The following is a 27,694-nucleotide window of genomic DNA, read 5'->3' on the forward strand; positions in this document are numbered from 1 at the left end:
AAAAAAGTTTATCGTGCACACAAATACAACTGCTCTGACAGACATGATAATATATAAGTGGTACATTTCCCACACATAGCTCTGCCACTTTGCCTAGGCCATGGCCTGAAACATCTCATGTTTACGATAAGCAAAGAGAGAATTCCAGATAAGACAAGCTCATCACAAATCTTAATGAATCAGCTGAGGAGAAGATTTCTTTTCATGCACTTGACAGAGCTCCAGACTACAAGTGAATCATTGCAGCATTTGGGAGGTGCACCCTGTGCCACTGCCAAAATTTTAATTGCTGAATGGGGTGCTTCCTTTGTTTCCTTTGTGTGGCTGCCCCTGCACTCCCTGAGGATGCTCCAGACTGTAAGGTTCCCAGTTAGTCCAGCTGTGGTAATGTTATGAACAAACACTTTGGAGCACTTGGTGCCAGCTACTGCTCCTTGGCAAACATTTTTTCTACTCCAAGGTTTTGCCTTCAGTAGTGGCTCCCGACTGTGACAATAGTATCAAAATGCTTTACAAATATCCACAGACATCTAGACTGAAGCCAAAATCATGTTTATTGGTAACTGAGTGCACTATAATGTTTGCAGAGTTTTTCCTTGCAGCTTCAAATTGAGGTCGTTCAAGATTCAAAAATGTCCATGAGGTACACGAGTGAAAGTTGAAACTTTTAGTCTATAAATGCACAATATAACCGTTCTTTCTTCTGTTGCTTGAGGAAAATTTCCACTTCATCCTTCAATTCGCATAATCTCAAAAGCACGTTACCTCTGGAAAGCCATGTCCCCTTGAGCTGCATGCCAACGACAAGAGCCTGAGTGTCCCGCCAACCCCAGGGGTCCCTTATCTTCTGCCAGACCTTGACCCCCTGCTGGGCCCCAGCCATGCACGGCGAAGGCTGGTTCCAGCTCCATGCTGGACATGGCTCTGACCACACGGGCACCAGCTCCACCCCAAATGGGCTGCTGGCATGGCCCCACCTGCATCCCTGGCCAGGCTAATGGCACAGCCCCCACCTTGCGGGTGCCTGGCGCAGGCTCGACTGGTCAGCCACCTGAGCCCCCTGCCAGCCACCAGAGCTGCCTGCCTGCCCACCCAAGCCACCTGAGCCAGCTGCCCAAGCCACCTACCCAAGCTGCCTGAGTCCCGCACTGCTGAGGCCAGACACACAAACCCCACAAGCCCCCAGCCCAAGCTTCATGCTGCTGAGGCCAGCCACTCAAGCCCTGTGAGCCCCCTGCTCAAGCCTCACTCTGCTGAGGCCAGCTGCTCAAGCTCTGCGAGCCTCCCGCCCAAGTGACATGAGTCCCACACTGCCAGGGCCAGCCACCTGAACCCTGAGAGCCTCCCACCCAAGCCCCTTCCCTGGCAGTGCCAGGGACAGCCACCAGAGCCGTGGGCCATCCGCCCAAGCCGTGGGCCATCCGCCCAAGCTGCCCACTGAGCTGCCCGAGCCCTCCACTGCCAGGGCCAGCCGCCCAAAGTGTGGGCCAAAAACCTAAGTCATGGGCCAGCAGCAGACCCAAGCCACTGGAGACTTGCACTGCCAGGGCCAGCTGCCCAAGCCCCACGAGCCTCTGGGCCAAGCCCTGGTCAACCACCCGAGTCCTGCCAGCCACAGACCAGCCGTCCAAGCCACCTACCTGAGCCCCACACTGCTGACGCCAGCCCCTCGAGCCCCCCACCCAAGCCTCATACTGCTGAGGCCAGCCACTTGAGCTCCGTGAGCCTCCTGCCCAAGCTGCCCGAGCCCTGCATTGTCAGGGCCAGCTGCCCAAGCCCCTGCCCTTGAACTGCTGGGACCAGTTGCCAGAGCCACAGACCAGCTGCCCGAGCTCTGCCAGCCGACCAAACCATGGGCCAGCAGCCCAAGCTGTCCATCGAGCCACCCAAGCCCTGCAATGCCAGGGCCAGCCACCTGCCTGAGCAGCTGGAGACTCACACTGCAGGAGCCTCTGGCTGGAGCCTCCCAAGCCCTGGCCAGCCACCCAAGTCCCACCAGCCATGGGCCAGCAGCCTGAGCTGTGGGCCAGCCACCCCCCCAAGCTGCCCACTGCCAGGGCCAGCCACCCAAGCCGCATGAGCCTGCAGCCCCAGTAGCTAGCCCACTGGCCTGAGCTGCCAGAGCCCCAGGCCGCCGTCCAAGCCTCTGGAGCCCTGCCAGCCATGGGCCCGCTGGCCCAAGCTGCGGGCCCACAACCTGAGCCCTGCCCAACCACAGGCCTGACACCCCCAACCCCACCAGCTGCGGGCCTGCCACCTACAGCCCCACCCAGCTACCCAAGCCCCAGCCAATGGTGGACCCACTACCCTGAGCCACCAGAACCCTGTGAGCCATGGGCCAGCTGCCAGAGCTGCAAGCCCAGCAGCCGGAGTCCCAGCCAGCCACCCAAGCCGTGGGTCCGCCGGCTGCAACCCCAGCCAGCCACCCAAGCCCCATCAGCTGCGGGCCTACCACCTCAAGCCCCCGCCAGCCGTGAGTCTGCCACCCAAGCTGCAGGAGGCCTGTGAGCTGTTGGCCAGCCACGCAAGGCCCAGCCAGCTGTGGGCCCACTGCCCCAACACCACCAGCCATGGGCCTGCCACCCGAGCCACCACAGCCCCGCAAGCCCTGGGCCAGCTGCCGGAGCCACAGGCCCAGCAGCCGGAGCCTTGGCCAGCCACCCAAGCAGCAGGTCCACCAGCTGGAACTCCAGCCAGCCCCTCGGGTCCCGTCAGCTGTGGGCCTGCCACCCCAAGCCCCAGCCAGCCGTGGGCCCGCTGCCCAAGCTGCAGGAGCCCTGCGAGCTGTGGGCCAGCCACACGAGCCACCATAGCCCTACAAGCCAGCTGCCCACCAGAGCCACGTGCTGCCCACTGCTGGGACAAGCCACCCAAGCTGCCCTGAGCCCTGGGCCAGCCAACGGAACCCTGTGAGCCCCGGGCCAGCTGCCGGAGCCAGAGCCCCCCGCCAAAGCCACCCGCCAGCCACAGCCACCCCATGAGCCACAGTCCAGCTGCCTGAGTCCCTCCCCTCCCCTCTTCCCAAGCCAGGCACCTCCAGCCCCTACTTACCCTACCCTTCCACCCCCCATTCAGACACACCCATCTCCCCTTCTTCCTCTCCCCCTTCCCTCAACCCACACTCACTCACTCACCTTTGCAGGAGGGTACTCCACGTGAGTCTTCGTAGCCATCTCCTTTCTATAGTGGCTGCAGGGTTGCCCACATAAAACAGCAGGGGCTGCTCACAGTGCCCCTGCATGTTGAAGAAAGTACTCAATTGGTAGTTAACCAACCGAGTCCATTACTGTGACCGGGCTCTTTCTTAGGGTGGGTGGAATGAAGGGGAGAGATGAGTCCCCCCACAGAATTTCTTCACCCCCCCACCCCCAAGGGGGTGCACTCCCAGTCTGGGAACCCCTGGTGGTTTTCCGCCCAGTTAAAACATGAGGATGACTACTAGATTTTGATGGATTCAGATGGTACAATTCTTCAATGACATAACAAAGAGATTTTCATCATTATTAAAATAGTTTGCTGGGGGAGACAGAGCTATAATTCAAATACATTAAAGTATGTTATTCTATGATAAGAATTTCAGATGCTAAAATAAAAAGTTCTCTATGAAAAATCACTCCCAAGGGACACTAAAATGGAATGTTTTACTGGTTAGCTAATTATTATGAATATTTTCCATTCTGTCTAGCCTCTCCGGTTTAAACGTCCCTTTTCCTCTCCTCCGCCCCCCATGTGCACTCACAATAGCTTAGTCACAGGTTTTCCGCCTGCTTTAGGCAACAGCCTGCCAATACCAACAGCCTAACACTGGCTATACCAAAAGGAAACTAAGAAAGTAAAATGTTTCGAAGAATAGTGACCAACATAATTTTAAATTACATCAAAATAGTGATTTATGTAAATTAGCAGATTTTATTATGCGTCAAACATAATAAAGAGATGTATTGAGTACATATATTTGCCTAGTGGCCAGTACATTAAACTAATCAGAAATTCTGCATTCTACAGACATTGCCACTTAGTAGTTGAATGACAGTGGGCAAGCTGAACTTTCAGTGTCTCAGTTTATAGATCTACAAAGTGAAGACACTACTGCTGCAATCAATTTAGTAAAGGCCCTGCAGAGAATTCCTTAACATTTGTGATTACTCATAGCCTTTGATAAAAAGACCACATCCAACATGGCCAGGGTAAAGGAAAACCCTTTGGCTTGGCTTGGCTTGGCTTGGCTTACAACAGTATACTAATTTAAAAAAAAAAAACTGTAAACTATAAATTACTTCAAAAATCATGAACTAAGTTAACAATGTTTGAATCCATTATCCTCTTTAATTGTAAAATTAAAAATAAATGTCTCACAAGAGCCAAACTGCCAGCTTAGAATTTAATTATTCTCGCAACATTATTTACTTACTAAAAGAACAGTCTTTTCCATGTAGGTTAAGAGTCAAAGAATTACTTTATGCTAGGCCAGAATACAGATCTGAAACATATCTCAACTCAATCAAAAATGCTGTTCACCCAGCTTTCAGCAATACCTTCTCCCCTTCCTACATATAGGTTATGTCTACACTAGCCCCCTCTTTCAAAAGGGGGGCACTAATGAGACACTTTGGGATATGCTAATGATGCACTGCAATGAATATGCAGCGCCTCATTAGTATAATGGGAGCCGCAGCACTTCGTAAGTGCCACTTTCATTTGCACACAGCTTGTCTACACGGGGTCCTTTTCTAAAGAACCCCACACACTTCGAAATCCCCTTAGCCTAGAAGGTTATTTTTGAAAAAGACCCCATGTAGACAAGCCACACGCAATCAAAAGCAGCACTTTTGAAGTGCAGCACCTCATTAGCATATCCCAAAGCATCTCATTAGCACCCCCCTTCGAAAGGTGGTGGCTAGTGTAGACATAGCCATAATCAGAAAATCATAGAAGAGTAGGACTGGAAGGGACCTCGAGAGGCCATCGAGTCCAGCCCTCTGCCCTCATGGCAGGACCAAGCACTTTCTAGATCATCCCTGAAAGCCATCTATCTAACCTCTTCTTAAATATCTCCAGTGATGGAGATTCTACCACCTCCCTTGGCAATTCCTTCCAGTGTTCGATCACCCTGACAGTTAGGAACTTTTTCCTAATGTCCAACCTGAACCTCCCCTGCTGCAATTTAAGTCCATTGCCTCTTGTTCTATCCTCAGAGGCAAGGAAGAACAAGTTCCCTCCCTCTGCCTTATGACATCCTTTTAGATACCTGAAAACTGCTATCATGTCCCCCCTCAGTCTCCTCTTTTCCAAACTAAACAAGCCCAATTCTTTCAGCCTTTCTTCATAGGTCATGTTCTCTAGACCTTTGATCATTCTCGTTGCTCTCCTCTGGACCCTCTCCAATTTCTCCACATCCCTCCTGAACTGCGGTGCCCAGAACTGGACACAATACTCCAGCTGAGGCCTAACTAGCGCAGAGTAGAGTGGGATAATGACTTCTCATGTCTTGTTCACAACACACCTGTTAATACACCCTAGAATCATGTTTGCTTTCTTTGCAACAGCATCACACTGTTGACTCATATTTAGCTTGTGGTCCACTATAACCCCTAGATCCCTTTCTGCTGTACTCATTCATAATGACAGAGTATTTATCTTTGTTCTTGGTTAGGAGCCTGTGATACTTTAAAGAGCATTAATCACAAGCTACTTTGATCAGCTAATCAAATTCTATGACATTTGCATTTGCAGAATTAAGCAATACAGCATCACTCGGTGGCAGTGCTACCATCATGAAATAATTACATCATTACACATTTATCATTTCTTATCTGTTAAAGGGCAGCCCTCATCTGTTTCTTGTATTTACCTAGTCTCTGTTCTTATACTTTTATCAGTGCAAGTAATGTCTTTTTGTTATTCCTAGTAGTGCACTAGGTAGTACCATGACATAACTAAACAATATTTTAGTTGGTAATACAAGTCCAGTTTTTACTGGACAAGTGTCCATCTATACTGAAAAACTGACACTTTTGGTAAGATTCTCAGCAGATCAGGGAGGGTGACTGAATTACTTCCTGACCTTGTAATAGATATTCAGTATGAATATACCTGAATTACACCTTTCTTAGGGCTTTTCTACATGGGCACATAATACACAGCACGTAGTGTCTGAATATGGCCCTTGTATGCCACAGCCTAACAATATGCACCCTGCTGACTGCCCATTAATAACCCAATAATATGTTCTGATTTAGTCCTGTTTCAAAGAGGATTAGATCAAACCACTCTAATAAACTCTTCTTCAGTGTCAGCAGGGTGCATGTGAACTGTTAGATCATAACAAGTCTCTACAGGATAGATTCACACCTCAGCTTGCTACAGGTCGTAAAGACAAACTATTGGTAGAGCAGCAGAATTTATTGAAGACGAGACAAAGTATGCACAGAGAAGCACAGGGGACTGATTTCTATCTGGTGGGTGTAAAAGTGTTAGAGAGCACTTGAGTTAGTACCAGCAGTAAGAGCATAATACAGCAAACACCGCAGCAAAGGAGAAATGGAGTGTTGTAGAGAAGACTGTTTATTGGAGTGACTTGTACAGCAAAGGACTATTTTTTCCCCAGAAGTTTATGTGAAAAATAAAACATTCAGAAGGCAAATCCTTCCCCATGGGACAACTCTGATGGTCAGTTGGTATATTTAATGGCTGGCATCATTCACAAATGCAAAGTATGTCTGGTGAATGGAGGACACAGTGAAAAGTATGTTAGTACTGAACTGCCTACTAGAGAGTTTTAATGGCTCAAAAAGAATGGAAATATATTAGCATTTTCATATTTAATGTATATATAAAAAGCTCATTATATGGTCATGTATTAACTGGAAATCTGTTACAGTTGCTTAGTTAAGGGCATCACCAACATTTGGCATTCAAAGAATTTCACCTGAAAATGAGAGAAGTTCAGATTCATGGTTTTACTGACCTTGTTTTAAGTTGATATATTTTATATAAGTAGATTTGATATACATATTCATATTGCAACAGTACACTGATATTCATTTCAAGTATCTCTACACTTAATAAAGGAAAGATCCAGCTGGCCAAATATTACTAAATTCTAGTATTTAGGAGTCCAGCAATATTTTGTGGGTATCTTTATATTATGGCAATAGTAAACATATTTTGCATTTCTGCAGTAATCTGCATTTAATGAGTAATTAATACTTGTTTACAAAGAGTAATGAGTTACTCAGTAACTCCTATGAAGTATAGAAATATTATCTCCATTGTACAGATGGTAAAACCAAGGGACAGGCAGTTTAAGTTGCCCAAGGCAACACAGGAAGTCAGAGGAACAACTGAACAGAATCCTGATCTCAAATTTCTGTTCCACAGTTAAAACTTATAACCATGTTCATTTCCTTGGCATACTGTACAGGTGTAGCACTCAAGAGTTTTGTTTGCCCTCAATACAGTGAAATCTGCACCCTCTGCAAGTAATGACAATTTAGGAACTGAAAAGAGTAGTAGTAACTACATCTTCATCGCCATGGACAAAGATCAATCTTCTTAAAATCAGATGAAAATTGTACACATTTTTTTCTTTTTGTTATTGTTGTGAATCCTAAAATGAAAGTAGATGTGGGAGATCTGTGCTATTTTGTTATGGCAACTAGCTTGGAGTAGCTTAGGGTGAATCTGGGAAATAGGTCTGCTATTGCAGCTCCATTTGATGTGAACCAACTGCAAAACCACACAAAAGAGAAGGCCCATATTCCTTATAAAACGTGATTATAATCTCTGAACTTACGTTCACCTGATTCTGCCCTGAAGACAACATATGGACGCCGTGTGCATTTTGTGAACATACATAAGTTCAGATGTGTACTGTTTGGCAATGAGCATTTTTTTAAAAATATTTCATTGTAAACTTTTAAAGGAAGTCATAAAATACAAGGTAATAAAGAACACTCCTCCCAGAGTCATGGCACTGTGAAATGTTTTGCTGCAAAGGAAGGAATTTGATTTTCTTTCCTGTCATATAAAATAGTCATTAAAAAGGTGTGACAGTGCTTACTGACACATCACACAGCAGTGAGCCCAAAGAGGAAGGGAGCCTCTCCTACAATCCTAATCAGAACTGCTATATTTCAGAGAAGATACCAGCATACAACAGAAGCGAGGAAAAAAGAAAAACAGGTTTCTCATCATAACAGACACAGACCATTGAAAGGGTGGGGAAAAAAAATCAAAACAGACAGTCATACCTTCTTCCACCCAGCACATATAATGCTCCAAACAGGTTGTACTGTTATAATTCACTACAGAAATGGCTGAAATATTTCACGCAGACAGATGTCTGCAAATGGATCTGCAATCTTTCATACAAAAGCCCGGGATTCTCTTAGCTGACCACTAACCCAAGAACCCAATTATAAAGCAATCAGAATAAACATATTGTAGAAGAAAAGAATGAGACAGGATCTTCTCTCTAACCCAAATGTAAAACAGTTACAACTGAGATATAGCAAAACGTGGCTTCTTCATGACCTCGACTGACACAAACAGGAATGCAGATCTAGGCATCACTCTGTTTTTTTCCTTATTCTTCCACAGTATCTTTAGTGCATCAGCAGCAAAATCAGGGAGAAAATGTCAGTCTTTTTAAAGACTCTGGTACCCCGATCATAAATCTCATCTTTAAAAAAAACACTTGGATTTTTTTTTAAGGCAGTGACAATTTTCACTTCACTTTTTACACGGAGATTAGACAAAATCCATTACTAAAAATGTAAAATCCTGGTTTTATGCCTTACTTTAAATACATTTTGAGCCTGCTGCAAAAATTCATGTTTATTTAGAATGCCTTCTAGACACCACTACAGACAAAAATAACATCTGTAGAAAATAAATTGTCTCATACACTTAATATTTTAACTGTATGAATTCTATTGCATATACAGCCAAATTGCAAAATTATCCTTTTTTCCCCTCCAAATAGTATTTTGCTGTCTATGACATTACTGTGTAATGTAATAACTTTGAAATATAAGCAACCAATTAAAAAAATTCACATGCTAGTTCCCTTCTGGTGTGAAAACTGATTTTTCCTCTCACCACATAAAATAAGAGGTTAGAAGCGAGTATAAATCCAGCCTTGCTCTGCCAAATTATTTTCTGTGAAGAATAAAGAAAGGGGGGGAAATCCTTCAGTAGAATTCTCATGTAGCTACAAACCTGAATATCTAATAATGATCCTCATGCATTATATGGTATTATAATTCTTGGCCTGAAGGAACATCACAAAGGAGGAGGTTACTTATCTATAACCGGAGGTTCTTCAAGACACATGGTCCCAATCTGTATTCCACATTTGGGGAATGCATGTAATTCCATGCACCTGGGTCAGGAAGTTTCTTACCATTGACTTGCACATACACAGTGCTTCTAGCTGAGGATATAAGTAGCAGTGCAGTTTGCTGTCTCTCAAACCTCTCTCTCACCATCAGGAATCCAGTCTGAAGGAGAGGGCAGTGGATAGGGACTATACATCTCAAAGAACCTTCAGTTACAGGTAAGTAACTCTCTCTTCTTCGAGTGATAGTCCCTATGTGTACCTCACATGAATGACTCATAAGCAATGATTAACATGGAGGTTGGTATGAGAATGCCAATGAAGTGTGCCTTTGGTGCTGTTTCTGCAATGGACATGTTGATGGAGTGCCAGGTTGCCACGTGGCAGATATTTTGCCAGGACACATCTAATAGCACGGCTAGTATGGCAGCTTGCATCCAGGTAATGTTCTGTGTTTCTATCAAGTAGGGGTGCATGTTGGGATGGTTGTAGCATTTGCTGACACATCCTAATACCTACATGGCAATGTGCTGGGATAAAAGGACCTGTTTATTAATCACCACAAAGGATTTTGGTAATGTGAAAAGGTTGGGTCCCATCTAGGTAGGATGCTATTGCACAACAGATGTTGCGGGAGTGTAAGGCTCTGCCCATTGGGGAAGCATGCTGCTCAGGGTGGAAGACTGGCAGGTGGATGCTCTGATTTAGGAGGAATCTTTTGGAAGGAATTGGGAGTAGAGCCATAAGGACAATTTGTCCCTGTGCAAAGTTGTGTAAGGGGGACTTACCATCACATCCACTAGTTCACTGACCTGTCTGTCTAAGGTGATGGTTACTTTCATTGACCGCCACTTTCACTAAAAGATGGGAGAGGAACCATGTTGCCAGCAGTTCAAAGGGTGGCTTTATGAGGGCCGAGAGAACAAGATTAAGGTCCCATAGGAGTGTGGGTCTGAGTGCTGGCAGAAAGCTGCTGAGTAAACTCTTCATGGAGCAGACAATGGTGGGGACATAAAGACCCAGCCATTGTCCATGGGAGGAAGAAAGGGACTGAGTCTTGCCAGATGCACCCATATAAAACTGAGTGCTATGCTTGAGATCTTGAGGGCAAGGAGGCAGTATAGGGCAACTGGAAAATACTCTGTGTTCAGTGAATGGTGATGGAAGTTAGCCCGCATGGTGAAGCATTTCCATTCAGCTCAGTAGCAGGCCCTGTTGGATTGTCTCCTGTTTTGGGTAAAGATTTGTCATGCCAGTTCCAAAGCTGGACTGACCTGGAGCAGGAGAAGGGAGGCCTGGCACTGGCTACTTGCTGATGTGCACCACTGCCATACTGTTGCCAGAGAGCAGTTGGACGCGGAGGAACTGAATGAACAAGAGGAAGGCCTGGCAGGTTTGCCAGATTGCTGTTTGTTCGGGCATGTTTATGTGGCTCTCTGTAGTGTTTCCATGCCCTGAGCTGCGCTTTGATTTAAGTGGGCTCCCCACCTTGCATGTCTGTTGTGATGGTGGCTTGTGGTATGGAAAATAAAGAGGGGGTACCAATCATCTTGGAAGGACTGGACCACCATGTAAGAAAGTACAGCAGAGTCTGGGGAACAATGATCCTGGTGTGCACAGGGTATTCGGTGGGTCTGTGCACAGAAAGGAGACAAGCCTGAAGACAATACATAGGGAGACATGCATGTGGTGTCACACAGGTGCAGGCTGCCACATGTCCAAGAAAGGAGAGAATGTGGCAGACTATGGCACATGCTCAGAGACACACATCTTTGATAAGGGCTGTCAATGTTGCAAAGCAGTCTGACAGGAGAAAGGCTCTTGCCGTAACAGTCAAGCCACGCTTCAATAAAGTTTATCTTTTGACGCATATTTATTATATTCTTTACGGTAAGTATTGCCTGTAAAATACCATTTGAAAACTCAATTTTCTGGTCAATATTGTCTTTTTAAAATGCATTTGGAAACACTATATGTGACATTATAAGATTCCACTGCATGGTATTATTAAGTTCTTCCAATAGGAGAGTGGCAAATAGTTCTGTCTCAAAGAAAGGAACGTGTGTTTTGCTTAATTTGCAGTAAATAGAGTCATGAAGTGGGAAATGTTAAAGGTGGACAAACACTCCAAGAGCCTCTTCCCCCTCCTTTTCCATCAAATCACTGCAGGAAAAGGGACAAAGGAAGCAGCCATTAACCAGAAAAAGGGTCCTGGCTTAAGAAGTTGGGCTAGTAAGACTGTTGAGACCACATGGGTGAGGAAAACTGCTTTGAATTTAAGTTAGCCACTAGCTGCATTTTAGCTCTCTTCTCCATGTCGTGTCAGAACCTTTGGCATGAGCAGAGGTAGAGAAGAACTTGAGCCTTTCCTCTTCCTATCCTGATGCGTGGAATTCAAGCCCTTGAATTGGGTACACTGTGCCCTGACCAGCACATTAGTAGCTTTTTGTTGCTGAAGAGATCTAAAACTCCATATCCTTTGGAACACTGGTGGGGAATACCCATCAATTTGACCTGTGGTATTTTCCTTATACTGCCAGAGAAATGGTTACTATAATCCTGGTCTTCTCTGCTAGTTTTTGTAAAACCTTGTGGCCTGATTTCTCAATCTGATTAGCAGTACATTTGGGGCATACCCAGTCTAAAAAGGTACCAAGATAACAAGTGCTTTAAGCCTCTGTGAGAGTGACTCATCACCTGGTAGGTGACATCTGTAGCTGAGTGGAAGAAATTTGGAAATCTAGCTGAAACTGGAGATTGCCCTTGACTGGGACCAAACCTGAAAAGCTGAAATTGCTTGTTAGCCAGATATAATGAGAGAGCCTGCTGGCGACTTCGTGCACTCTCAGACAAAAATAAATAAAATTTGCATGTCTTTAAAAGTATTGCCCAGAGGCCCCAAACTGAGACAAGAGGTGAGATAAGAGAAAGGTAGACACCATCCTCCCCAATTTACAAGTTAAGGCACAGCGTTAAGCAAATTGTGCACAATCCCACTGTCAGCGGGAAAGGTGTGAACTGAATCTAGATCTCCTGTTCCCCTCGCCAGTGCTTTAGCTACAATCCCATTGCTTCTCTTGCATAAGGGATGCCATGAACATTGCTGAAGGCACGCAACCCAATAGCTGTAGCATGGGCCTTGCTGAAATCTGTTGCTCCTGGCAAAATCTTTCAACAAATTCTGAGATGCCTTGAACTCTACAAGGCCTTCAGTTGAGCTGCATCTCCCGTGTCTCCTACATACACCTATGAGACAATAAAAGTAAGCTGGACATATAGATAGCTTACTATTAAACTTCCATAGAGACTAAGATGGATCAAATACAAGTGAGATGATCCATGCAGTCAAAATATCCTGAGAAAGTTTCTTCAACAACCTCAGTCAGAAGTAGTTAGGGCTGTGTGCATTTTAAAATCTTCTTCAGAATTAGGACCTCAATGGAAAAGCCAATATTCATTTGGTGCAACTAGGAAAGGTGAGATATTCTAAGTTTGGTGTAAAAAGTCAGATTGCGAAAGGAATTCTAAACTCTTATGTCTCACAAGGAGATGAGTAGAGACACAAGAAATGCAAAAAAATTCATAATTTAAATTTAAAATTAATGCCTCAGTAGTTCAAAGGGGGCGATTCACACTTCTTCGATCTAGTGTTTGTCTCTTTCTGAAGCCCACTGCTGCTGCCAGTACTGCACTGGTTGTCATTTAGATGGTTCTCTCTCCATGTATAAACCTACAAACATTTTTGTGACAGTTTAAAGGCTACAGAAACTGATATTCTACCAGAAAAGAGAGGACATGGCATGTTTCTCAGTACCAGCTCAATCCAGCCCCCTACTTCCAGGACTTCAGTCCTATAACAAGGAAAAACAGGCAGAGAAACACTGGTTTCTGCAGAAGAAGAGTTCAAAATACACTTACTGTACTGTGTTTAGGATTTTGAAGACAGTACATAGCATATTTTGAATGTTGTTTTGCAACAGTTGTCTACATAAATCCGCGTATTTATTTACAATCTATGAATTTTTTGTTTAAGAGAATTAATAATGCTTCACTTTTTGGCTGCCTGGATACTTGTCAAGCGCCTGTCACATAGAGGTGACAGCAAACCATCTGCCTTCCTCCCCTCAAGACACCTCCTACTAGTTGCTACCACCTGTTCTTTTCCAGCCCCCAACTGACAATTTTGAGAGTTTTAACTGCTACAGTGCTATTGGCTACTCTCCCGGATTGCTGCAGTGGCTGCAGCTCTTGGAACTTTCACCAACATTTAACCACTATCAATACAGAAGGCTTTTGCATTGTTGCCACAAAAGCTTTTAATACAGCGTATGCACAAAATGATACTCCAAAAATGCTGCTAGGAAAGAACTTTGTTCCATTGTGTGAGGTGTGTATCTCTGATTTCTCTACTGCAAAATCATGAGAGTAAAGATCAGATTTGCCCAAGCAGGGTAAATAAATTAAAAATGAGCTGTTAAAAAAAGATTTTTGGGAGGCATCTAGGGGCCCCACGGAGACAAGAACGAGCCTCTCTCTTGTTGGTGTGATGTCTGAGAAAGCCCTTCCAGGGGACCCTAATGGCAGCATTAAAATTGAAGCAGGAAGTAGTATTTTAGCTGTTGAAACACGAGGCAACAGAAGTAGCCTCAGATGAAGATTAGGGTAGTATTTACAAATATATCCTTAAAAACCTGCATCAGTCACAGGTCAGGGTGTGACAAGATGGGCACCAGCGCCATACTTCAGCATTACCCACAAACACTCGCTAGGAAGTTCAGAAGCAGGCAGCCCCGGAAACTCAGGAGTGGGAGGAAGGACTCAAAATATTTGTTCTGGGGGGGAGAGGGAGCATTGTGCACAAACCATGTGTGGAACATGGCAGTCTGGAGAAGTGAAGGGGAGATATTGGTTGAATGGGAAGAACAGCACCTAGACCATCCTGCCTGCTCTCTGATCCTTCCAGATCCTGCCCACTAGAGCCAGAGCTGCCCTTGATTCTCTGTTCTCTGCAGAGGAGCAATCTTTGAAAGTGCTATTGGACAGAGAGAGTGCTGTAGACTGTCACTAACAGTATGGCAGTGACTCCTCCCTCCAAAAATATTAACAGCTCATTTTTCCCTAAAAATTGCCCACTATTTGTTTCAAAATCTCTGGGGCACACAGCTGTGCTGTGACATGTTATTCAGAATTTCACAATGCAAAGTAACAAAACCTCATACACAAAGGTTGTGCCTACACTAACACCCTTCTTCAAAAGGGGCACGGTAATCAACCTGGGAGGAGAATACTAATAAAGTGCTGCGATGAATATGCAGCACTTCTTTAGTCTAATTCTCCCTGCGGCAACTTTAAAGTTGCAAACTTCGACATGCCGGCATGCTGTGTAGCCGCAGGTACTTTGAAGTGCCTATGCAAATTCAGAGTACCTTTACTCCCCAAAATTATGGGAAGTAAGGGCACGTCAAATTTGCACGGGTACTTCAAAATGCCCACAGCTACACAGCATGCCAGCATGTCGAAGTTGCCATGGGGAAAATTATGCATATTCATCGCAGCACTTCATTAGTATTCTCCACTCAGGCTGATTACTGTGTCCCCTTGGAAGAAGAGGGCTAGTGTAGACACAGCCAAAGGGTGACATCAAAGCAAAATATCTAATATCTATAATTTGAAATCTTTTTTATACATAGTTTCCAGTGTGCTACAATTGTTGGTATTCAGATGACTGCAGCAAATCATTGAATTGTGTCTGTGGAGCGTGAAATTACAGTACATACAAAGAAAAGGCAGCCTTTCCCTAAGGCTGATTATCATATATTATACCATACTTCTTTCATTTTCAGCCAAAAACAGAAGCACATATATTTCAGTTTGAAATCATTCCTGAACTGGGCCACACCACTTCAGCAGGGACATGACCAAAACTGAAAAGAGCTAAAGGAAGACGCCAAACCTCTACCTCTCTCTCTCCCACCTCTCCCACCCCTACAAAAAAAAAACACACGAGGGAAAATTTCCAAAAAAAGTTTCGAAAGACTAAGACAATTTAATTTAAAGATGCAGTGGCTAAGACCAGACATGGCACACAACATGATGAATGGTAAGGAAGTGGTCAGCTGCAGTTCTATTTAAACTCTCTAAATTTCAAAGATGTCCCATCCACACCTTCCACAGTTCTGCCTTTCCTACTTAGCCAACCTACTCTTATGCTGTCCATATTCCACCTCCTCTTGTCAATAACAACACCACTGATGCCTTATTAACTTATATGTGGTGGTTCCTATGACTCTTGTCATAGCAGTATCAGTTTTTCTATTTCGCAAGCACTGGCCTGTAAATGTATAATGCCTTATTCACAGCTGCTTCAGAAAGATTCCAATTTTTCATTTTAATCCTTTGTAAAGAAAAGGTTTAAAAACTGAAGGCCTACTGGAAAGGGAACCCTTCTAGAAAGGCTTGCCAAACTACCCAGAAACACTCCACTGTCACTTTTAAAAGACAGAAGAAACTCCGAGACTGGGAGGGAAAGGAAATTGTCTTAGGTATGCACCTTCAATAGGTACACTCACAGACTAACAAGCAATGTTTTTGCTCCTTGTACATTTTATTTGATTTTCTTCAAATTTTAAATAGCTGATATTTCTTATCACCGGGAGCCAAGGTTGAAGCTTCATAAAACAGCTGCCAAAAATACCAAACACCATCGTTTAAGTGTTAAAAATATATATTTGAATTTGCCCACCAAGACAAAGATTATTACCAGGTCATTATCTTTATGTACTTTAAGATACATATATACTCTCCTTTCTGAAAGTTTACTTCCTCTTGGAATCCTTGGCCTTTCATGTTTTCTGAGATACTATACAGCCATAGCTCACATTGCTATTATCTCTGCATGTGTAAATATGTGGTAGCTGGCAGCACAGTACACCACTTTTCATGAGTTAGGATTTAATATGCACAGCTCACTCATGACTTTTCTCCACCACTTGTTAGACCATCATTTTCAATGAAGAAAAATTGAATATACATTACGCTATCAACCTTGTTGTTATAGGTCAACAGACAGCAATATTTAGAACAGTCAGGAGTTACACATGGAGTGCATTGTTAAAAACACTGCAGGCCACGTAACAGTAAAATATAATTTCATAGGTGTACTGTTACACCTGTCATGAGAATCCACCAACACTGCTTCCATAGTCCTCTGGCAGCATGCAAAAGAAAGGACAGAGTTGTAAGACAAAGTCCTCTACCGTAACAGGAGAGCGCGCTGGAGCAGGATTAGAGGTGAGACAGGAGGAGGAGGCGTAAACAAGCAGCAGAAGAGTGAGATCAGGGAATTAAAGTAGAAAGAGGAGAAGCAAAGCAAAACCCTTGGGAACTGGAAGAACATACAAGGCTGGGCAGGGCCTGGATCCAGAACTCAAGATACATGAATAAATCAACATTTTTAAACACAATGAAAACATGGGGTTATCTGTCCATTTCCCAGTTTCTGAGAACTTCACAATCTGATTTGTGTAGTCAGATTTAATTTTATTCCCTGAACACACAAAGTAGTAAACCACTGTTGGATCCACGTTCCTAACACTGTACAGACACATGGGGAAATCCCATAATTTACACCACTAAAGCAGGAGGCATCTTTTGCTCCAAAATATACAGCAAATTTTGTAAAATACTGAAATGACTTCAACTAGCAGCGGCTCATAGCTGTATTTAATAGTTTATTCTCTTAGCACAACACACCCAAAATCATGTCTAGCCAATCTCACTGACAGCAGTTCTGGGTCCCAGGGCAGAACAATCCTCCCCACTCACATCCCCTCCCTTGGCTAGTGCCACAAGTCTCCTCCCTCCCAGCCAGAGGAGCTTGGGCCAGCCCATCCCCATCCCCATCCCCCACTTGCTCAGAAGAGCCCCAAGGCATCTGCAAAGTGCTTCTACTCCTTTCCCCAGACTCAACCTCCTGCCTGCTCTGGAGAAAAGCTGCAGCAATATCTATTGATATGTTCCATGCAGGTTCCAGGGACAAGTGACCTGCCCTGCAACCTGTATGAAGCAAACCTAAAGTACCATTAAATCAAGAGATACTTTCCTCACAGCCAGCAGCACTACCGTGGCAATGGCTGGGGCTCTGGGCCCTGTTTAAACCACTTGTGAGTCTGGGCAACTGCCCTCTCAACGCCCTCCTCCCCTCCATCAGCAAGCCTATGCTTAGCTCTTTTATTGCTACTAGCAGTGCAAGTGCAAAGCCATACCATGTCTTTGGTCCTATCTGAACAATGCCTCTTCTTTAATTTGCCTGAACCCAAAGGATCTCTTTTCCGTGGACAACAGAATTCGTAGCAGGTACCTTCTTTGCCATAACCAAGAATCCTTAATTCTAAAACAAGAGCCAGTTTGAGCAGGCAATACAGAAGTCTTAATGGTATGAAATGAATGATTTCTTGCCTCATGTCTTTGTTCTCCTTCAGATCAGTTTTTCCTCCCTGCCCTACTAAAACTGACAAACAAGAGTTTTGTGACCTGAGACTGGAAAAGTGATGCCTGAGGATGTTACTGGTATCAGTCTGTTTCTATAAGCCTGGCAACTCCCTTAAAATCTAAAATATATAATATTGGACATCATATGTCTCTGGCTAGGGCACAGCAATAAGTATTTATCTTATTCCACAAATGCTCTTTGAAAGAACTCATATCAGTTTACAGATGAGATGGAGATTACTTTAAACAAATACATTCTGATAAAGGAGAATAGTCTCTGAAGTTGAAATGAATTTTGTCTGAACTAATTCACTTGTGTAGTTCCATGACTGCTCGTTTTTCACTTCTGTAATCCTATTAATTAGTTTCAGTTCAGTTATACTCACTATATTTTTATGTAGTTGTGCCATTATACTCTTTTAGTCTGGCTCTATTGTAGTTATTTTTGTTATTAAACATTCCAGGCTACCATAGCATATTCTCCATATTAAAGGGTAATGGTTTGGGGTTCACTCTTAAAAAAACAAAACAAAAAAAAAAACACACACCTTAATGTACAGTGAAGACACTTAAAACACCCATGCTTTATAGAGGCTTTCTTGGTTAGCGCAGTTGTGACCATACTGCCTCATGCACAAAAAGCCCCTTGAAACTGCTTTTCCCTCCCTCTCCCCTCCACTGGCTGCATGCTTCCCTAGTTTATCTTACCATGTTCAAGTATAATAAGTTGGGCTCCAGCCTGTGCATTTCCAACATCGTTTTCTGCAATGCACTGATAGAATCCTTCATCTGATTTCACAAGACCCAAAACCTGCAGATTATGCTCCTTCTGCAGAAGAGAAGAAAAAACATTCATGATGCATTCATTAAAAATGAACTATAAATGGAAGCTCATGAGTTTTGAAATGGTGTACTACGACTTTCTGAGAAAACTCCCAAATATTATAACAGTGGGCAACAAGGCCTTAGGAGTTCTCTTCAGCTGTCATGGCTATCTTAATGACGATGAGCCTGTACCAGGTAAAATATCTGTTACTTTGACCCTTCAAATTGTTGCATCAGAAACCAGCACAAAGCTACTGTCTATGGGCTATGGAAACCATAACATGGTCTCAGCATTCAGAACAGGCACATGTGTTATCATGTATCCATTATTTCAGTAAAATTAAAAATAGTTCTGAAAGACAGACTGCACATTAGGAAATCAAGTTCTCCCCTACACAGTCCAGTAGCCTCAGATTAAATTTGGAACATATATATCAGTAACTGATTGTCCCACTTGCTCCCTCTACAGGATTACAAATTAAGATTTCATCAGCCAAAATTAAGGATTATATTACAAGGAAATTTCAATTGTAGATCTTTGCCTGAGATTTTAATTCTTATGCCGCCACAATGACTATATAAAACTCAAGCAATCTGTGTCCACATATACCTCTTGATTTGCTAATCTTATACTATATGGGAAGGACCATGGCTGTCCAAATTCAAACTGAAAAATTGTCTGACCAATTAATGTATTGCCATTTATTTCTCACACAAAAGATGTATGCTATAAAGCAACAGATTCTCTTACAGTGCAAGGCACACAGCGCCTAAGCTCTTCAATGCTTCATCCCAGATTACACACTAGTAAAGGATTCAAGTAACCATTTAATGCTTTTGGACCTTAACCATACTACTATAAAACAGGCAGCTGACCCTGTATATGAGCAAAGCATATATGTACATATAGTGGAGGATTAAGGCAGGGATGCGCAAACTGGGGAGTAGGAGGGGTGCGACATTTCAAAATGGGGGACAGCTTAATCAGCTCCCCCCCCCCAGGGGGCCTGCCGCTGCCTCCCTGTAGGGTTCTTTGCACAGCTGTGCTCATGTGCTGTGCTGCCTGCCTCCTTGCCATTGGCAGAGAGACATCTTCATTTCTTGTCCCACCTCCTTCCCCCTTATGGGGACTCTCTGTTGCCTACCTGCAGGCTCACTTGGCTCAGCTGCCCACCTCCCTGCCCCTGCAGTCTCAGCCATCATTTCTGGTGCCTCCACTCACATTTTGCAGAGGCATCTGAGTAAAGGGTAAGAGATGTAAGCTTTTACCTGCAGAGCCCCTTGTTTCAGCTTTCCAAAACAAACCAGGCTTTTTAAGTGCAGTTATGTTGATCTTTTGTTTAGTTCTTTCATTTAACTTTAAAAAAGCTGCCTGGAAGAGCTGGAAAAGTGGGTGTGGATGAAATTTAAACAGCAAGGGGATGCTGGGTTTTTTTCCCCCCTCTTCTCCTAAACTGGGTAGTGCTCTTGCAACAGCAAGCTGAATAACCGTGGACTGCTGGAGTTGGGAGGCCTCTTTAAACAGAGTGAATTTTTTGTTCTAATAGCTGCCTGGGAGGGCTGGGTAAGGTGGCTCTTCAAACATGCTTGACTCCATCTGTAAAGTGAGTATCCTCCCTCCCACTGTGTGCACTGTTCTTGCACCACTGCAGTTTAGATTGCTGTCTCACAGAGTCTGGCACATACTGAATTTTTTTCCTCATGTGAACATAACAAATTACCATTGGTTTGGATGTTAGTAGACAAGTTGGGGGGGGTGGCTAATTGCAGGGGCAAAGGGGGGGGGCAATGTAAAAAGTTTGTTCACCCCTGGATTAAAGTATAGGTCAGCAGTTTGAAAATGAAAATGTACTTACTACAATTTTGAAATAATCACTAGGTATCACCATGTCTCCATTCTTGACCCATTTCACGGTTGGAGTTGGCTTCCCAGTCACTTCGCACTCAAAGACAATATCCATAGATTCATGAGCATAAATATTAGCAGGCTGCTTCAGAAATTCAGGTGGGGCTTTAAATACAAGGGTAGAAGGAAAAAAGTTAATGCTTATCTAGCTGGAATTGGAATTCACAAAATAAAAAGAACTGGGTTTCTGTAATCAGGGAATACTTCTGATCTGGACCCTCTCATAGCTGGAGGAACATCATGAAAATAAAAACAAAACAAATTTAAATACAGTACACTCACTCACACACACACAGAGTACTCTCTAGCATAAATTTAACTTGTAATTGTACTGTACAATTAGTGGGTTTCTACTTGTTTAGCTATATGTGATAATAAAAACAAAATAACAGTTTAAACACAGTGCATTAAGGATTTATCTTGTGACATGTTATACATGTACAGTACTCTATAAATGTTTGTACATACAAAAGATTTTGTAATAGATTTTGTTTTAGACTTTGTTTACTCTTCAATATGGTCAATACACAAGGGCCAGAAAATTACCCATCATAACCTATTTCCCAAGGCTGCCGGATTAAAGAGGTTCAAGTGTGTATAATAAATAATAATAATATAAAACTATAACTAAATTATAACTCAATATGAATGAAATTTTTGGGACAAAGTTTACTTGACGAAAAAACGTAGTTTGGTGTTGACTGGAACTATTTATGTATTTGTGTCAAATTCACTGAGTAGTTTTATCAAACTGAAAAAGTCTAAACATTTTCACAATGTTGAAACTAAACCAATTATTAGCTACTTTATTATCAATTATGATCCAGGGACAGACAGACAGACAATGAAAGAGTGAGAGAATGACTTTATAGAACAGTAGGTAGGGAACCTATGAAGGATGTAGGATGCTCAAGTTGAAACTATGCTCTAGTGATGGTCTAGTTATTTATAAAAAGCAGTAAAGCTTTAAGAGAAGAGAAGGAGAAAGCCCCATAACCAGAATACACCATGATCTAACAGCAGGGTCACACTCTAACCTGGTAGATCCAAGTTCAAATCCCTTTCTCCACATCACACACAGAGAGGACTGGTCTCGCTTATCACAGCCCAAGCCCCATAAAACAAACAGCTATGTAGACAGGGATTTTCTAAAGAGACGAAAGGAATTAGGCACCCAGCTGCCATTACAATTCAATGGGAACTGGGCACCTAGTTCCATGAGACTCCTTTGCAAATTATAGCTGTAATCACCAGTGATCAAGAACAATGAACTTAAGCAGAAAAACACTCTTCAAGCTACTTTTAATTTCTAACAGAATGAGAATTATGAATGATAAGAAGAAGCGCATTCCATCACCAAGAAATATCAATACAAAATGTCCTAGGCCACTGCTATCTCAAGATTACATGCAGGACCAATTAACCAGCCAACTGTTTTGAACTGAAGCGATCTGCTGGCAATATGTAGGAAAAGAAGACTAAAAATCAAGAGACTAAAAATCAAAAGTATCTAAAATCAATGCATAATTTGACAGGGGTCCAACAATAATACCTCAGTGGTTGAGTAATATGTTGTACCTTCTTGTGTGCCTGTTAGATGGCAGGCTGTTGCATTTTAAATGGAGACTGCGTGCCGTGGCATACAGCATCAGGCCTGATCCACACTTAAACCTCAGGTCAACATAGCTACAGACCCTAGATCCGGGATTCCCAATCTATGGGTTGTCGTGATTAGATTTGTTAAGGGTCACCAGCTGGGCAGCTCCAAGCTGCATATGGCTCCTAAAGAAGCCATTTGCAATTTCTTAATGCTGCCACCTCTGGCAACTATCAACAGAGATAGCTGCTGGACATGGCAGCCGTCTCTGTCTCTAGAGATAGCAATTACCTTATGCCTAGGTGCTGAAAACTTAACACTCCAGTTAATTGGTTTTAACAACTGTTACCTGCACGAAGCAGGAGGTCTGGGAGAGCCGCCCAGCTTAGCAGCCCAGGTGAAGAAGCAGTGGGAGGTGGGGGAGTGTCTAAGGCTGGGGCTGTTTAGGGCCATGTGGATCTAAGGCTGGGGGTGGTTTAGGGCTGTGGGGGACCGGGGGTCCTATGGCTAGAGGTGGTTTGGGGCTGCGGAGGGGGGGGTCTAAGGCTGGGGGGTGGTTTAGGGCTGCGGAGGGGGGGTGGTCTATGGCTCGGGGTGGTTTAGGGCTGCTGGGAGGGTCTAAGGCTGGGGCTGGCTTGGGGCTTCTGGGTTGTTTAAGTCTGGGTGCAGTTTGGAGCTGCAGGGGGTGTTCTAAGGCTGGTGGCAGCTTAGGGCTGCAGGGGAGGACTCCTAAGGCTGGGGGCAGTTTGAGGCTTCTGGGAAGAGTCTAAGGCTGGGGGCGGTTTGGGGTCTAAGCCTGGGGGCCGTTTGTAGCTGCGGGAGGGGGTCTAAGGCTGGGGGCTGTTTCGGGCTGTGGGAGGGGGGTCTAAGCTTAGGGGACATTTGGGGCTGCAGGAGGGGGTCTAAGGCTGGTGGCTGCGGGTGCGGGGGTCTAAGGCTGGTGGGGATGCTGTGGTGTTGGTGGCTTGGGGCTCTTTTGTGTTCAGCTCCTGCAACATTTAAAAAATTGCCGTGTGACACCTCCAGTGAAAAAAAAGCTGGATACTCCCGCCTTACACATTACAAAGACTGCTTCCGTTTCTTTGTATTCATAGTGATCCCAGGCAAGCCACTGAACAGCCTCTTGGCAGTAATTTTTGCCTTGCCTCTTCATCCCTTTTGGCCCCCCTTCTCTTCTATGCAGCCCTCTTGGGTCACCAAGGCTACGTCTACACGTGCCCCAAACTTTGAAATGGCCACGCAAATGGCCATTTCAAAGTTTACTAATGAAGCACTGAAATGCATATTCAGTGCCTCATTAGCATGCGGGCGGCCGCGGCACTTCGAAATTGACGCGCCTCGCCGCCGCGCATCTCGTCCAGACGGGGCTCCTTTTCGAAAGGACCCCGCCTACCTCGAAGTCCCCTTATTCCCACGAGCTCACTGATGCCTTTATGATTAACTGATGCACCAACTACACCAACTACAACATCACCTCTGTTACTTCCAAATGCTGTAAGTTGAGGCTCCAGAAAACAAAGAACTGTAACTAGTCTATACTAAACAAAAGAATTTGTCAGCTGCATTTTTTTCATATTGAAAAGACAAACAAAATTCCAGAAGTAGCATAGTACAGATTTCCTGTAAAAACACAAGGTGTAGGTATGCCCAGAATCCTAATGCTCGAAAACGCAACCCAGAATATCACCACCCAATAAAGTGAATGAAAAATTAAATTAAATTACATATCCTGGAGTGCAAAACAATTGTTATGCTAATAAAACAAAAAAGTAACACATAGCTAGGACTGCAATTTTTGTCCATCTCTCTCCAACATTCTTAAAGTACACATAACTGATGCCTTTATGATTAACATAACTCAATTTACACAATATTGTGTCATATTCACATTTTTTCTACTTTTTTCCCCCCATCTGTATGCTGTCTCACTTCGATTGTAAGGCAAGAATGGTGTCTTACATTCCTGGTCACTGCCATGAACTGTTAAGGCACTCGAAAATCCCAACTCAACTCCAAACAAAACCAAAGCCAGATCACTGAGCAACTTCACTTGATGCCATATAAACAATATGTTAAACACAGACATGCTATAAAACAGATATATTTGAAGGTAAAGTATATCATCATTCACACAGAACAAAGTCAGAGAAAAGGAGATAATGTTAAATTTTTTGTGTACCTTTTAGCCAATACAACTGATCATCCCAATATGGAGCCCACACTGGCATTAGTCAATGGCTGCTGTATACTTTGAAAGAATGTAAATTCTAGGTGCCTGCACAGAGATGCAAGGCTATTTTGCTGTTATATGTTGGCAGCCAGAAGATTTGGGTAGTGTTAGGACCATTCCAGGTCTATAAAAGGGTGCTCATGTCTCCGTGCACTAAATCCTTGGAACAGTTAAACTCAACAAGAGAGCACAGGTTTGCTTTGTTATTTAAGTTAACTAACAAGAAAGTAATGTAAGACTGCTTCCAACATGCGCTGTACACACTCACTTTCCCAGCAAAGCAGGAATTCCACCGTTTTACGTCTACCAATGATGGATTAAAACAGTCGACTTTAGATGCGTGAAATTTATATAACAATTTCAAAATTGGTCACATTTTGGACTTTCATTATTTGAAAGTTATAGAATTTTTTTGTGTGTAATACAATTCTGACATGGAACAGAATACCTGCACCACAGCTGACTCGGGCTTATGTGGCTGAGGCTGCAGGGCTGTAAATTGTGGCACAGATGTATGGAATCAGGCTGGAGCCTGGGCTGAGGCCTCACGAAAGGGGACAAATCCCAAGGCATGGGCTCAAACCTGAAACCCAGAACCCACTCAGCAATCTTAAAGCCTTACTGCTCAAGCCTTAGAAGCCTGGGTCAGCTGAGCTAGGCCAGCTGGGAATGTGTGTTTCCTGTGTTGACAGACCTTTAGGGTATGTCTGTATGACATTTGGGAGCAAGCCCCCAGCTCAGGCTGATGGGAGTTTGGGCGGAGGAGCTCATACTAGCGCTCTAAAATTATCTGTATAGACCGTGCTGTGAAGTCTCAGTTCAGCCCAGCCCAGCCTCCACCAGCTTCAAAGCCCAACCTGCAACTTCAAAGCGCTGTCGTCTCAGCTAGTTTTAGAGCATAGCATTAGTATGAGCCTCACCCACCAGGCTGAATCTGTTGATCCAGTACAGGAAGTTAGTAGATGTGCAGGTAAAGGAGCCCTGGTACCATCAGGGGCTCCTTTACCTGCACATCTACTAATGTAATATATGCCATCATGTGCCAGCAATGCCCCACTGCAATTTACATTGGCCAAACTGGACAGTCTCTACTTTAAAGAATAAATGGACATAAATCAGACATCAGGAATGGTAATGTACAGAAGTCGGTGGGTGAACACTTCAATCTCCCTGGACACTCAGTGGCAGATTTAAGGGTGACAGTTCTGAAACAAATTTCAAAAATCAAATGGAGAGAGAAATCTCTGAGCTGCAATTCATTTGCAAATTTGACTCCATTAACCAAGGATTAAACAGAGACTGGGAGTGGCTCGCAGCTCACAAAACCAGCTTCTCTGCCCTGGGCGTTAATATCTCCCCATTAGACTCTGACAAAGGCTCACATCCCCCTATCTGATCTAACTTGTTTTTATCTCTTTTGGTAAGTACTATTGATACTGGGCCATTTCCACCTTGCTGAATAGATCTTGTCAGCTCTGACCCTCCCTTTTACTGGGTTCCCACTCTTTAAATACCCCTCTGAATCCACCTCCCCACTCATGCATCTGATGAAGTGGGTCTTTGCCCACGAAAGCTTATGCTCCAAAATATGTGTTAGTCTATAAGGTGCCACAAGACCTTTTGTTGAACTCTAGCTTAATGGCAAAACGAGGAATTGCTTGAAGCAAAACTCAATGATCATCACCAGTACAGAACAATGCTCATGTTTGTTTCCAGTATACTCAAAGGCACAGGAAAAAAATTTCTTATTTATTTAGCAGCCCTGATGTCCAGGGAGAGTCAGAAACACTCTTTTCCACTTCACCATTCGTTAAATAAAGTCAACATGTAAATAAGGGCAACAGATTTTAGGCAAATATCTCACACACTTGATGAGTCATTGGGATTTATTTCCTGCTAAGGAAAAGTGAAAGAATACTAGAATGTGTTGATGTGTTGTATTTTTTCCTAAGAAAAACAGCTCAATTTTATTTCAAGGCTTTTTTTTTTTTTTAAATTTAAATGATTACCTGGAGACAAACAACTCTCTATACACTAACTAGCTCCAGATTATAAATGAAAATTCTTAATAAGAACATAAAAAAATGGAAATGCTTTGCTCTAAAGTAACCACTACAGCCACTTTCCCCCATGTACACTAATCATTTTATTACAAGGTTTTTCCTATTACCAGCACTTTTATAAAAACTATCATAAAAATGGAGAAAAATTTCTCCCTGGAATGAACACATACACACTTTGAAGAACATCATGGCTGCAAAGTGAGGGATATATAATTCACTAAATAACTAAAGGTAAACTCTTCTGTGTTACTTAATTTCCTGCATGTTCATTACAGTACAACTTTTAATCCCACCATCATATATTACTTTTACAAGAGGACTGCTGATGCATTTGACACATTCACTGTCCAGCCTGTACATTATATGAAATACTTAGGGTGATCATCCGTCCCATTTTGGGTGGGACAGGCCCGTATTTCGGGTGCCATCCCGGTAGCCCCTTTTGCAAAATAAATTGGGATAACTGCCCCGTATTCTGCTTTTTTAGCGGCGGCAGCCACTGGTTCTGGCTCCCTGCGGCTGGGAGAGCCTGACTCGCATGGCGGCACAGCTGCTGCCTGAATTCCCCTGGTTGGGGAAACCAGGAGCCAGACCCATGCAGCAGCTATCTGGCTTCCCCCGGCTGGCAAGAGCTGGATCAGTGGAGCTCCTGCCCAGCATCCTGCAGCTGGTGGAAGCTGGGAGCTGTGCTAATGGGGCAGCAGCCCCATTCCTGGTGCCTCAAGTCATGGGGCAGCTGAGAACTGCAGCTGCCCCCACGCAGCCCCTCCAGAACGGTGGCAACCCACCCAGGTAGGGTGACCCTTCCTCCCGTTTTGGCCAGGGTGCCCCTGTGTCCTATATTTGGCCAGGGGAGGTATGGTCACTCTAGAAATAGTGACCTTGCATAAAGAAAACAGTATCCAATCATGTAAATAGAGACTATGTTGCAGACATACAAGGTTGCAAGGATGACTATAACAATTTCCTGACATCATCACCTTTCCTTCCATTTTTATGGAATTTCTTAAGGTGGAAAACTATTGCACTGCACGCAAACCCCTTGTTAGAAGCAGAACTCTCTGTCCTGAACAATGCATGCATTCAGTCCTACTCCCTCCTATGTACACATCAACATTCACTGTCGGGACTGAGGTTGAACTCCCTTGGAGCACTGTATCCTTGCATATAGTAACAAACCACAAAGTATGCACAAAAATGAAATTAACTTTCTTATGCATGCTATAGCATTGCTCCAGTACAA

General features: G+C 43.9%; 1 protein-coding gene and 1 long non-coding RNA gene across 8 annotated transcripts in view; both read right to left on the bottom strand.

Annotated features, from left to right (window-relative positions):
- Positions 1 to 27,694, bottom strand: part of NEO1 (neogenin 1) — a 400,117-nt gene that overhangs the window by 122,263 nt on the left and 250,160 nt on the right. For all 7 annotated transcript variants that reach the window (XM_075006455.1, XM_075006454.1, XM_075006452.1 and 4 more), the window contains exons 6-7: positions 20,512 to 20,666; positions 18,539 to 18,659 (exon numbers count right to left, since the gene is read on the bottom strand). In XM_075006455.1, coding sequence (XP_074862556.1) covers positions 18,539 to 18,659; positions 20,512 to 20,666 — 276 coding nt within the window. The remainder of the gene's footprint in view (positions 1 to 18,538; positions 18,660 to 20,511; positions 20,667 to 27,694) is intronic.
- LOC142019907 (uncharacterized) lies at positions 767 to 17,629 on the bottom strand. The gene is made up of 3 exons (XR_012647222.1): positions 17,605 to 17,629; positions 3,135 to 3,235; positions 767 to 790 (listed from the first exon to the last, which is right to left on the bottom strand). It is a non-coding gene; the product is annotated as an uncharacterized LOC142019907 (long non-coding RNA).

This window comes from Carettochelys insculpta, chromosome 12 (genome assembly GCF_033958435.1).
Source record: "Carettochelys insculpta isolate YL-2023 chromosome 12, ASM3395843v1, whole genome shotgun sequence".
NCBI lineage: Eukaryota > Metazoa > Chordata > Testudines > Carettochelyidae > Carettochelys > Carettochelys insculpta.